We start from the raw sequence: 13353 nt of genomic DNA on the forward strand, positions 1-13353 counted from the left end.
CACGAAGTATCTTGTAAAGGACCCAGTAGAATATGTTGAAGAAGAGAAATGCCAGAGGGAAGCCGGCCCTCGACACGGTGTCAATCTTTTTGGCTCGGTCGATGAACAATTTCCTCATCTCCTCTGTGGTTTTGCCGCCTCTGGGCGCTCCGGGTGGATTCTTGGTCGCGTTCGCTGGGGCTCCCGGGTTGTTCGGCACAGCGACAGCATTGTTGCCGCTGGCCTTCGAGTCCTTGCTGTTGCTGGGAGTGGAGGTCACGGCGACTGTGGAGGTCGGCCTGCTCTCGTGTGCTTCCCCTTCCTGTTGGAGAGACAGGGAGGGTGAGGGGGTGGGGGCTGGTCTTAGATCAGATCATTTATTATTCTCTTCTTTAATTAAAGTGTGGACAAGAAACTAAGGAGTCTAAATAAATGTTTTCCAGAAGACGGTCTTAAAAACACTCATTTTCAGTTTTAATATTTCGGACTCAGCTTTGCATGATTCTCATTCTGGCTCTTTATGCAGCCCGTCAGTGACTCTCCGCCTACTCCTCTTGATGGTTTGGAGGACCCAGAAGGAACTTTTTTTTTCAAAGGGATAACTTTTATAAACGTTTGCCTCCTATTCTGAAATTTTGATTGTGTTTAATATGAAAACCTGGCACTGTAACTTTATATAGGAGCGTCAAGCTTAAAGTTCAGAGAGTGTTCCTGTTGAACGCAGCACAGTGATGCACACGGAGCAGGAGGAAGCAACAACCTTCATGAGGAAGTATTCCAAGTGTCGTCTCTTGATCAACATCAGTACCTGAGTTCTGCACGTTTTTGTGACCGCTGGTAGGAGAACATTTGTGATTTAAAGAAACATCAGATTTTGGGTCAAACTTTTGGGGAAAAAAAAAAATCTTCAAGACGCCTGCTTACAACCAAGTGTTCCTGAGCCCGTGCAGTAATTTCCACCACAGAATCATGGCTGTTTGTAAAGCAGTGCCGCCCGAGGGCCTGAAGATCACAGACATCCAATATCGGTTTGTGATCTTGTCCCTTGAAGGTGATTTTGGGTCAAATTTTTGGAGAACAAGAATCTTCAACACGCCCGGTCACAGTGCGTTGAAAACGGGCGAGTGTCTCTATGAACGGCCGTGTTGCCATGGCGACACAGTTCAGGTGGTTTGTGTTCTCTGGGTTTCAAAAGACACAGCAACAGACAGGTTAAAGAGGGAAGAAGAGCATACAGACTAAATACAGCAGGGAGGGAAGGACAACGATGGACAGATGAAACTAGTCAGGGCCAACAATCATAGAAAGGACAGGAAGTGAAAGAAAGACAGACACAAGAGGTGTCATTTCAAAATCAACCAGGAAGCACAAAATCCAGACTGACCTGAAGACTACAAAGCAGAAAAGAAGTTCAAACCAGAACAGACGACTCAGAAGGTCCCAGTAGAACTCAGTGTTGACAGTCTGACTCTGGGGGACGAATTCACGGTGACACAACCACCGCCAATGTCAAAGAAAACCCAGCTGGTGTCTCCTGACCTGACAAGCCTTCTTCGGTCTTGAAGTGAAGCTCCGCCCCTCTTGAAATGTGAACGTCATCAGAACATCTCGGCGGCTCATCGCTTCATCGCCGTACACTTTCTGAAGCATTTCAAGGGTCTCTGTTGACCATTTCCAGAGTTTCAATCAAAATCTGATGTTTCTCTGCTCCAGTTTCCACGGTGAAATCACAAATGTTCTCCTACCAGCGGTCACAAAAACGTGTGAAACTCAGGTGCTGATGTTGATCAAGAGACGACACTCGGAATGCTTCCTCATGAAGGTGGATGCTTCCTCCTGCTCCGTGTGCATCACCGTGCTGCGTTCAGGAGCACCCTCTGAACTTCTTAATCCACCCGCGTATATGACAGAAAATACAGAAAAGACATGCTCATGTGACTGAAGAAGTCAACACTGTGTCTGTTGTAACGGGAGCAGCTGCAGAGCTGAAAAAGAAAATAAGAAATAACCGTCAGGGGACGAGGCAGACCAGACTCGCGTGTACTCGGATGGCCTCCGTGCCTTTGTGCCTCGTTGGCCTCCGAAACGGGAGCGAGTTGCTGGCACAGCCGAAGTTAAACAAAGTCTCCTGATGGGCCTCTCATCGCCCTCCAAAAGAAGGTCCCTGCGGTCCCTTGACATGCAGAGCTCCATCTGCTGAGTCCTCCACTGAGCTCACAAGGTTTCTGCTTTATTTCCAACAATCTGCAGGTTTGATTTTCATATCATTTTAGTTAAATTCACTTCTTTAGCCGACAGCCACAGTGAGCTGTTTCTTATTCATTAAAAATACTGAAAAATCATTCGGGACCCTTTCAGGCCTCCAGGAGAAGTTTAAAAAAAAAAAAATATAAATCCTGTATCATAATAACCTTTCTGGGGATGAGAGTCTCCAAACCAAAATTATTTATTGATCAGTCCTTCGTGGTGTCTCCTGTTGTTGTAGCTTGATAACTGCTGTATAAATATCATCATTATTATTGTTGTTATAGTTTAGACAATAATTTTTGTGTTAATTATCATTTCAACCATCTGCGATTGTCTTTATAAAATATAAACTGATGGAGGAGGACATGCTGTAATGGACTGGTTAGGTCATGCAGGTGAAACGCACACACACAGACACACATGCAGTGGTGCATTACCCTGTGGTTGGCGGTGTAGATGTTGGCCATTGATCCGTACACAGGGTCTGATGGTTTGAGGCCGTTGTCAGTGTTAACACGACGGAGGGAATCGGCTAGCTCCTCTGGATCAACTGCACCTCCACTGTTCTACCGGCCGACAGCATGCACACACCAGTGGTCAACACACAGAAACCAAAAAGGACACAAAAAACAGCTTCCCCTAAAATAACAGGGCGGGGCTACCTGGCCATTCAGTCAACACGACACAGGTGTGTTCAAGGTGTCGGGTCACGTGTCGTCTTGTGAGGGTCTGAGTTTAACAACACTTCATAGAATCGCTAAGAAATAATGTTAACAAGAAAACAAGACATTTCAGAATTTAAACTGTGAAGCTGCTGAAGGTTCATTCTGCTTTATTTCGGGACGAGGAGTTTTCCCTCTCGTTTCCCCGAATCGCTACAGCGGAGGTGGAGAGTTAATGTCAGCCTGACCCACAGAGGCACAGCACAAGGAAATAAAACAGAATGAGCCCGTAAATAGAAATCCTCTCTTCTCAGTTGCTACTTATCTGATTTTCCTTTCCTTCCTGGAGGCACTTGTTTCTTTCAATAACTACTGTTTGTCCATTTCTCTGTAATGATTGATATAATAGTTTTTAAACTGACCTTGAATGAGCTTTTTGTGTATTTTTATATGGAAAATGTTCCAAAGATGAGCTAAAACATCATGTTTTGTAAAAAATAAATAGTATCCCTGCATGAATCAAGCCAATTAGATTTGGTCGTTTTATTCTCAAATGTTCCAAAGGAAGAAGGGATTCTGGGAAATGCTCATTGCGTTTTCTCTGAATCTGTTCAGCCATTATTGGACATGAAGTCAGCGATCAGCGTCGCCTGTCTGAAGCTGTTTTGGATGTTTGATAGGTGGAGAGTTCAGGCTGTTAGATAAGCGCTTATTAATGAGTTTAGCACCACGGACAGCAGCTGAGGACAAGATCACAAGTTTGTGTGGCTGCAGGACAGACTGACAAACAGCTTCCTGTTTCTGCACGTGTGTGCGTGGTGCGCGAGTGCGTGTGTGCTTGAGTTGACTGAATGCTGAGTGGATGTTTTATAGCCCACGCTGATCCTGATCATGCACTGACAACAGGCACATCCTCTGTTTGGATGTCGGTGGCTGTGAACTGATGAGAGCACACAGATGCAGTTGCAGCCATGCTGAGTCATGCACTGACACTGTGAGACGACATGCACAGGTTCTCTACACCTACTGTCAACATTAGTATCCTCATTATCATCTCAGGATATTTGAGTCTCGCGCTGCAGTAACGACATGTCACCACCAGGTGGCAGCCTCAACCCAAAGTTGAGAGAAGAATACTTTTCTCAAGAGGAGAGGAGACTGCAAGTTCCTGTGTGATACTGTGTGTAGATGTGTAGTTTACGTGTCCCGTTGTGTGTTCCTGGTCTCTGACTGGAGGATTTTATTTATTTATTTATTTTTCACGTACCTTGCTCTTGGTCTTGTGATGCCGTCTGAAGCGCAGCAGCTCTTTGTGTTGCCTCGACACGAAGTTGACGGCGGCGTACTCCAGCAGCGCGGAGAAGACGAAGAGGAGACACACCGCCATCCAGATGTCTATGGCCTTGACATAAGACACCTGCAAACACACACACACACACACACACACACACACACACACACACTCAGTCAGGTGTGGATCTGACGTCCGATTTGTAAATCTGTTACGCGTCTCAGCCGGCCGGCTCTCTGTTCTTCCTCGAAGCTATTCAGTCCTTTTTCCATTAAGATTTGAGGTGACATCGCAGAGACTGCGTTCATATTTTCCTGCAATAATTACCGACTTTATTTGCAGCTGCCGCCCTCCACACACACACACACACACACACACACACACACACACACACACACACACACACACACACACCCCGGTGGCGCCCGTGGTATCAGGAAGATGTTATCCTGTTCCTCCGTGAAGCCGTGACTCATTCAGACACATGTAACATACTGGAGTGCAAAGCTCTGTTAAGCAGTGGAAACATGAGAAACCTCCTAACTTCCAAACACATACACACACACACACACGTTCAAGTTGTCGAGGTGTGTGTGTGTGTGTGTGTGTGTGTGTGTGTGTGTGTGTGTGTACAGCATGTGAGGGAGAGACGAGTGTGCTAATAAGGGTTACGTAACTTCGTGCTCCATGTCAGAATTTTTCTCATGCATACAAGATACCAGAACAGGACTAAGGGGCTCTTCTTCATTCACGCTCCAGCAGATGGATGATGTGTGTAATCAACATATAGTTGTGTTTACCCATGCAAAACAAATGCAAATATAATGGAGGAGAAAAAATAAAGACAAAAAAAACACCATTTCAGATCTCAGAGGAGGAAATAAATCAAATCTCGCACACACACAACAAAAAAATATGAATTTTCAACAAAAAAATATGAATTCAATCCGTCAGTGTTGGGGGCTTCTCAGAACCTGAATTAAAAGGACTCATCGTTGCCGTCGTCTGGACAGGTAGAGACTCCATCTTTTCCATCAGAGGGAGAGGGACCCGCTCGGCCTCCGCTGAGTCTCACGTAAATTTACATAAAAAGACATTGCAGTGCCTTGAAGTGTAACTCTAAGAAGATTGCGCCGGTCAATCAGCTGATTTCAGATCTAAAAGGTTTAATTGTCAGTCTCCTTATAAGGCCGATCAAAGCTCTGTCCCTCAGAGACCTGCTCTGTCCTTCAGAGACCAGCTCTGTCCTTCAGAGACCTGCTATGTCTTTTAGAGACCTGCTCTGTCCTTCAGAGACCTGCTCCATCCTTCAGAGACCTGCTATGTCTTTTAGAGACCTGCTCCGTCCTTCAGAGACCTGCTATGTCTTTTAGAGACCTGCTCCGTCCTTCAGAGACCTGCTATGTCTTTTAGAGACCTGCTCCGTCCTTCAGAGACCTGCTATGTCTTTTAGAGACCGGCTCCACCCTCCTGTCTGTTCTGTGTGGAGCAGGATTCAATCCTGCGGCAGGATAACAAGCCCGAACACACCTCAAAGCCCTGAAGACCAAAGAACGAGGACTTTGAGTGTCACGGTCACCTGACCTCAACCCCACTGATCACTAATGATGAAGACTGAGGAAGACACAACATGGTCACCTTGTGTCGGGTTATCAGGTGTGATGCAGACTGCTGGAGTCCACAGATACGGAGAGACTTCGACAGTCAGGGACGTTCTTCAACTTCTCAAATCATTAAACTGAGATTATCGTCTGGATTAAATCTCTCTGTGTTGAACTCAGAATGATGCAAAACAGAAGCATCTTCATTAGTGTGTCTGTGTATGTACAGTATATTATACTGCATGTGCAACTGTGTGAGCTGCGGTACAGGCCTGAGAGTTTGACCTACTAAACAATCTGTTTGTACATCCAAGGTTACCGTAGAAACAGGAACAGCTCCAAGCTGCTGCGGCTTGACGTGACATCTCATGGCGTAGATTCACCGCAATGACAACAACTCCACAAACCAAAACACAAACAGCCCCCGTAGCGACGTTACACTTCCTGTTTACACGACCCAAAGCATGATGGGAACACCGTTGGCTAAAACTCCAGGATATATAATAATATAGATTTAACAGTGTCGCAACCGGCTTTTTGTTTTTCCGCTCTCCGTACAGTTTGAACATTCCTGAAGACTCCCGACTACCCGGGCGCTCCACTTCCTGGTCGATTGTGATTGGTTGACGGGCGGATTAACGAGTTCAGCACCACGGACAGCTTCTCGTCACGCTTGTGCGTGTTTTTTGCGGTTTAATTGAATGCACCGGGTGTAAACTGCCTAAGACCTGGGTGGATGTAGTATCTGCTGCCTCCGTGTCGTCCTTCATCTGTGGATCCCAACGGGCCCCTTTTGTTCCGTCTTCATTCCCACCGTCAGCGCCTCAAAACGGTCCGTCAGCCGGATTCTGTTCACTTCTTCCTCCATTTTTGGGACTTCTTGTAGGTGAACACAGTTAAATGTTTTCTTCTTTGTCTGGTTTAATTGTGCTTATTCTTGTCGCTTGCAGTAAAAGTTAGTCCAGTTTGTGTTTGAGTTGTTGAGATGGTCCTCGTCGGGACTCTCTGTGCTCCTATCTGACTTCCTGTCCGTTTGTCGAAGCTGATGTTTTCTGTGTCTAAAAGCCAAATAATGGCGTTTCTGAGGAGCTTAGATCGATATGGAAATTATAGCTGACGCCACTTCTAGTGTCATAAATAGTGATTAAAAACAAATGCAAGAACAGCCTTTATGTTTCAGTGTAGTATTTTAACTTCATTATCTTTCTCTCTGCTCCGGGAGCTACTTTTATTTTGTTCCTGAAGTTTCACAACCGAAGTTGCAGCAGTGAAAGACATTCCAAAAAAAATCTCCTGGTTCACGGTGACATGTTATTGTTAGTCAGAGGTGACTCTTACAGGAAGGAAAAGTTGTTCCTTTTTTTTTGTTGTTGTTGTTGTTGTTGAACAAACTTGAGTTTTTAAATTTGAAGTGTAAAAATAATTTTAAGAGGGTTTTTTTTTTTGTAGTTATTGTGATCAAAAGTGTTTGATTTTGCAGCGGATTTAATTTGCATAGTTTTAAGGGAGTTTTGTTTTACAATAAAATTGTGTGAATTTGAAAAATAAATTACAAGCTGCTGCAAATATTGCAGCGATTGCTTGAATTTGTGTAAAATTATGCGATGATGGAGATGTTCTCTATTCTGTATTTTAACACCACGTTACCGCTGCCACCCCGATCACAGCGGATCTGTGCTGGCTCGTCTGCGGTTTCCGGTCGCGCTTGGCGAGACGCGTCGTGTAACGTGAAACGCTCGAAGGGAATCCAGACGAGACAGCCATTCAAACCTCACGGCGGCACGCAGACAGACAGGCAGACCTTAGGCAGTGATGTCCTGGAGCCCGAGCTCTGCGTCGTCATGGTGAGGACGGTGGTGATGCCCAGCGCCACTCTGGCCGGGGCGGCATCCATGTTGATCCAGAAAGAGACCCAGGACAGGATGACGATGAGCAGAGAGGGGATGTACATCTGGATCAGGTAGTAGCCCATCTGACGCTCCAGGTGGAACCGCACCTCGATACAGGTGAATTTCCCTGCAGCAAAGCAGAAGTCGCGATTAATATTTAGAACTTGGATTTATTTCTATAGCGCGACAATCAGCTGTCAACCTGCAGACGGTACTCGGGGCGGGAAACACGCACGGCCAGTTTGAATCTGCTTCTTTTATTTATGATTCATTAAAAAAAAAAAAAAAAGGTGTTTGAGGAAAACGCTGCAGAATGAAACGATCACACGACTCCCTGACGGTGCTCCGTGTGACGGATGAGAGTCTTGTCAGTCGTTCTCCAAATCAACTACTGCGTTTAGCTCCGAACCTGACAGGCGAGGCTCAGGGCTTCGCTGCCTCGCCACAGGAGCGGCTTTTTAGACTCCCATCTGGGCCTCTTTGGACCAAATTACTCGGATATTATCGAATATCAAAAATGTTTTTGTGATTCAGGGCTAAATTTGGATATCAAGATTTCATCCACACAAACGAGAGTAAACCTCATCAGCGTCAGAGAACCACAACGTCTCACGTACGTAGTCTCTACCCGGGTGGCAGGTTATCTGTCATCGACTGATAGCATGTGAGGCGTTAAGGGAACATCAGTAAATTGTGGCGTCTCGTGATGGCTTCCATGTGAGGCGTTTAAGAGACATCTGTTAATTGTAGATACAAAAAAAAAACCAACCTGAGAGTTACACTCTCCCCCTCTAAACTGCATAGAAACTAAAGATTTGTACTGTAATGTATAATTTTCTGTCTCATAAAGGAACTAGTATCAAAGTCGTAGTAAAGATTCCGCTACCAAAATCATAAAGAGCTGCACTGTGTACGAGCCTACATATTTAAAATTTAAACTGAACGATGAACTTCACTGGTTTTATCTCGTCTTGTTTTCTTTATGGACCTTCAAGTTTTCAAATTTGAAACCGAAATTTGGACGAGCTGAGGAGGAGCAAGCGGTGGATCTGACTCTATCTGATTGGGAATCTAAGGACACCATGCCCCGCCCACTCAGCAAAAACCTGACCGCATCACGGACCTTTTAATCAAGCAGCCCCGTCCCCAAACATATCCGTGTTTGAGTCCTGCTATGTAATGAATGATGAATTATTTCCAGAAGAACCACCAGGACACTGATCAGAAGGAGGGAATTTATCTTAAGACTCCGTGATGACTTGTGGAAAACATTTACTGACTTTGTATTTCAAGAGAGAACTTGATGCTTTTTCAATGAGATTCTATTGGAGACAGAGTTTTTTTTTTTTTTTTTTTTTTGAGCCTTTAACTTTAACTTCAAGTCACTTCCTCATTAGCCACATTTTTCAGACCTGGAAGCTACGTCCACTTTCATATACATTCCCAGCTGCATTGTGCTCAGTATGCGGCTCAAAATATCTCTATTCCTCCTCGTCCTCCTCCTCCTGAATAATTCTGTGTCCCCGCCCCCGCACGCCGCCCCGGGTCACAGAGGCCACGTCCGTATTCGTGTGCTGCCAATGGTCAGATCCTGTTTCGTGAAAACACCGAATCATCCCGCATGTCAGTCCCTTTGTTTCTGCCGCGGAGCTTTGGTCTCGACTCGATTCCCCGGCAGCACAAACGTGACGGATGAGACGCGGCAGCCGTTTCACCCCGTGTGCATGTTACCTGCGTCCTGATGCTTACGGCAGCGTGCGTGCGTGTGTGTGTGTGCGTGTGCGTGTGTATGTGCGTGTGCGCGTTACCTGTGTTGTAGTGCTTGGTGCAGTATTGGAGGTCGGACTCGTCTTTGAGGAGGAACTGTGGGAGCGTGAGGCCCTCGGCCACTTGAACCGGTCCGTTCTCCTGCCACTCGAAGATCAGGTCGTTCATGGTGTAACCGACTGGAAAAAAGTAAACACATAAACACACATAGCCGTTAAAAACTAAAATCATCTACGATTAATGAAACATCGAGTCACGGAGCGGAAGTAACCGAAGTGATGCTCTTGACAGCGCAGTGAGGGATTTGCGTCGCCGTCTGAGGTCTTTCTGCCTCAGCTGTGAGCGTGTTTGTTGATCGGTCTTGCAGGACTTCGAGGGTTTCGGGGACGCAGGTGTGTTGTGTTGCTCTTCCCGTCCCCCCACGTGTTCACAATGACATCTACGGCAATCCCTGAAGTCTGTGACAGGAAGCTGGATCTGCGGTTGGCGAGGGAACTTCGGGTTCACGTCGCATCGCCGTGGTAACTGATGTGTAAAAGCTCGATTACATTTCATGGGGCTTTTGTGCTCTGACATCATCCTACAACAGAGACTGAATGAAGCCCAGTAGTTAGTTTGTAGTTATTTAACAGTAAGCCTACTATTATTTCTCTGTCTTGTTTCCCCTCAGTTTATGGAAGAACCTATTTACTGTGGGTTGTTGTTGTGGGTCCTCCTTGAAGCAAATTTTAGGTTTTTCAATTAAAAATTTGCAATTTTTTGTCATTATTATTATTATTATTATTATTATTATAAGCATATCTGTGCCAAAAAAATTGGAAAAGCTGTTGCAGAAGACAAGCAAACAACAACCAAAATGACAAAAAAAAAACTAAAACCTGCCAAAGAATTAAAAGTAATTTAATGTGGATGCTCTGTATTGTGTTTGGGTGCTGCACCTAAGCTTTATTAATGGGAGGAAAATCTTGCAGTTTAATTTGAAAGTCTAAAACTGTCAAACACACCATAAGAATACATCTAATGTGCACATTCATTTTAAGGAATATACTTACAGTCAGAGATATAATTTAAACCTTTTAACTGATGCATTCACAGCCTTGATGGACGGGTTTAACTTCTTCATATTTGTCTAATATTATTGTCTGTTTGTTTGTATAATATGTCGCTCTGCTGTCCATGTTTGTGATTGGTCAGATGCTGCAAACTCCGCCCCTTTTTATGTGAGCTCGCTAACCCTCGGTTGATTTATCGAGTTGTGATCAGGCAAAACTACTTGTTCATCTCTTTACGTTGTATAATGCGGCTGACAGACAGCTTTTAGATGCATTACTGCCACCGTCTGACGGGAGGAACACATTACAACAAGGGGAAAAAATAAATAGTGATAGTCGCTTATACAAATGTTTTTTTTTAATCATTTTTAATGACTATTAGTATATTGAAAAATCACGACCCATTCTTATTATCGAGTTGTTAACCATCTCCGTGTGACTGCTCAGCCTGATCACGTTTGTTAGGTTTAGTTAAGCCAGATAACAGAAAGGGATTCTCTCAGAAACACGTCTGAGGAAGACTCGAAATACAAATGCATCCAGTCAGTGCACTTTGGGGCTTTTTTTGGTGAGAGCAGAGAGCAGCTGGTACACGCTGGTACTCGCCTACAGCCAAAAGATTTACTTTGTCCCGCTTCTTATTGTTGGGCTCAGAGTGTGTGAAGAGTGAGTGCATGTTAAAAAAAACAAAACAACAACAACAAAATAAGCAAGAAAAATAAATAAATAAAAGCAGCAGAGCTCCTGCCCCCAGCTGTCCACACGAGCATCTGCGCTGCGCGGCTCCGCATGGTTTCAAGTCGTACACTCGGCCTCGGGTGGAAACGGCGTCCGACTGTCAACTCGGGAGCTTCGGCAGGTCATCGGCCGCGAACACTCCCCCGTTCACCGCGGCGAACACGGAGACCACACGAAGCGGGGGAGACGGCCCGTACGCACATTGCACGGAGCGCAATGTGTGTCGTGTGTCACGTTAAATTGAATTGATGGATCACATGCACCATTTCATAACTGCAGTGACCCCCACCCCACCCCATCCCTCCTTTCTCCGTGTCTGTCCGTATGTGCGTGTCTTCATGTGTCCCGTGTTCTCTGCTGCATGGCAATCGCACTACTAATCTCCTACACATAGAAACATGAAAAAACAGGTCTAAGTATGGTAATGCCTCCGGCCAGCGGGCTGCTGAGGACTGCAAGCACCAATGAAGACAAGTAATCTGCCCCACCACCCTCCCCCCCGAGGCCGAGCCAGGCTCCTGATTGGACGACGGCTGAATTAGTCATCGTAACTCGATCAACATTATTAAACACGACTTTTGTGTTTCCTTAAAAAGAGACACGTCCACTCAAATACATTCATCCGGACAGGGGGAGGCGGAGGGGGACATTAAACAGACTTCAGAGGATGTATGGATGCAAGAAACGTGAGTCATCATGTGTGGTTCTTCATATTATTCTTTATCCACATGTTTCTACTTCACTGATCCTCCAGTGTCACAGTTAATACGACGTCCACGGATTCTAAATCTCTTTATTCTTTAATGAGGCTGCAACATTCTGGACGAAATCACAATTTCGCACACACAATTGATTAGAATTATGAGACTGAGATATATTTTTTGATACTAATGTATATTGCTCTATTGTCTTGGGTTTATCTCAGCAGTGAGAATTTCATACGTTGTTTTCTCTGCCATTATAAGACTTAGGTGCACCACGTAATGAATGAATGTGAAGTCACAGTGGAGAACTGTAGTTGTTGTCACGTTTTGGTTTCAGCTTTTTGGGTGTTGTTTATGTTTATTTATTATCTGCTGTAGCTTTTTTCTCATTTTTTTTTTTTTTTTTAGGCAGTTTTAGACACATATGGTGATAATGATGGTCAAAAATGATCTGAAACTTCATTATTTCAATTTAGGACCCCCAAACCCCACAACAAATACAGACGCCTACGTTTTCCACAAACCACAAAAAAACGTTCGCACTGACTCAAGCTGGAATAACAGGGGATGTTTACTCAGCAGCAGCTCAGCTGATGACACTTTTAAACTAATGTTTGACAGGAATCACATGGTTTTCTCAGCTATACATCAGAGTTCCCACTGGTCCTGGAATTCCTTGAATATCCTGGAGTCAAAGTCTCTTCCAGACATTAAAGTTTAAAATTTAGATTTTTTTTTTCCCCGCCCGAGTCCTGGAATATCATGGAGTTTAGTCTAAAACTTGTCTTAAACCAGTTTTAAACCAGCACAAAGAGGACTGTTTACTTTTTTTTTTTTACAGTTAACTATTTATCAGTGAAAGTCAGAGAGTTTAATATTTGCAGGGTTTTAGAAATATTAAAATGGAGCAGGGTACCCACTTTAAGTTCTGCTTAACCACAAGTCAAAGATATCACAGTAAAATCACAGATGATAATAGAATATGAATAGTGAGATTAATCCAGGAAACGTTGTAAATTCCAGAGCAATCTCATCAGTAAAATGTTTCTGCTGGGTCTAATAAAACACAGATGACTTTAAAGCTTCAGAAACTACAGATTTCAGATGATTTATCATCACTGATGAACGTGACGAAGAAGATTACATCATATTTAAATGGCACACGGTGTCTGACACACCAGCTCTGGACAACAGGAAGGAAACGCTCCTGTTTTTAATGTCGTTATTTGTCGAGGAAGGACGGAAGAGCGCTTGTTTTGAGTCAGCTGATGCAAGAGGCGTCAGAACGGTTGTCATTTGGAAATGAGTGGAGTCAAGATTTGATTGGGATTAACCGTGCGGCCGCGGTGCAACGTTCCCGCGTGCGTAGGTGCTTCCTGTATGTTTCCAAACAGCGTGCTGGCACTCGGTGGCGTGCTGCACT

At 44.7% G+C, this 13353-nt stretch overlaps 1 protein-coding gene across 1 annotated transcript in view; it reads right to left on the reverse strand.

Moving 5' to 3' along the window:
• Positions 1 to 13353, reverse strand: part of LOC138209296 (glycine receptor subunit alpha-3-like) — a 50356-nt gene that overhangs the window by 5771 nt on the left and 31232 nt on the right. The window contains 5 exon segments of the mRNA XM_069167765.1: positions 2 to 301; positions 2664 to 2792; positions 4156 to 4305; positions 7582 to 7796; positions 9478 to 9615. Coding sequence (XP_069023866.1) covers positions 2 to 301; positions 2664 to 2792; positions 4156 to 4305; positions 7582 to 7796; positions 9478 to 9615 — 932 coding nt within the window.

This window comes from Embiotoca jacksoni, unplaced genomic scaffold (assembly GCF_022577435.1).
Source record: "Embiotoca jacksoni isolate LCO1_2020_lvr unplaced genomic scaffold, fEmbJac1.0.p SCAF_4, whole genome shotgun sequence".
Lineage (NCBI taxonomy): Eukaryota > Metazoa > Chordata > Actinopteri > Embiotocidae > Embiotoca > Embiotoca jacksoni.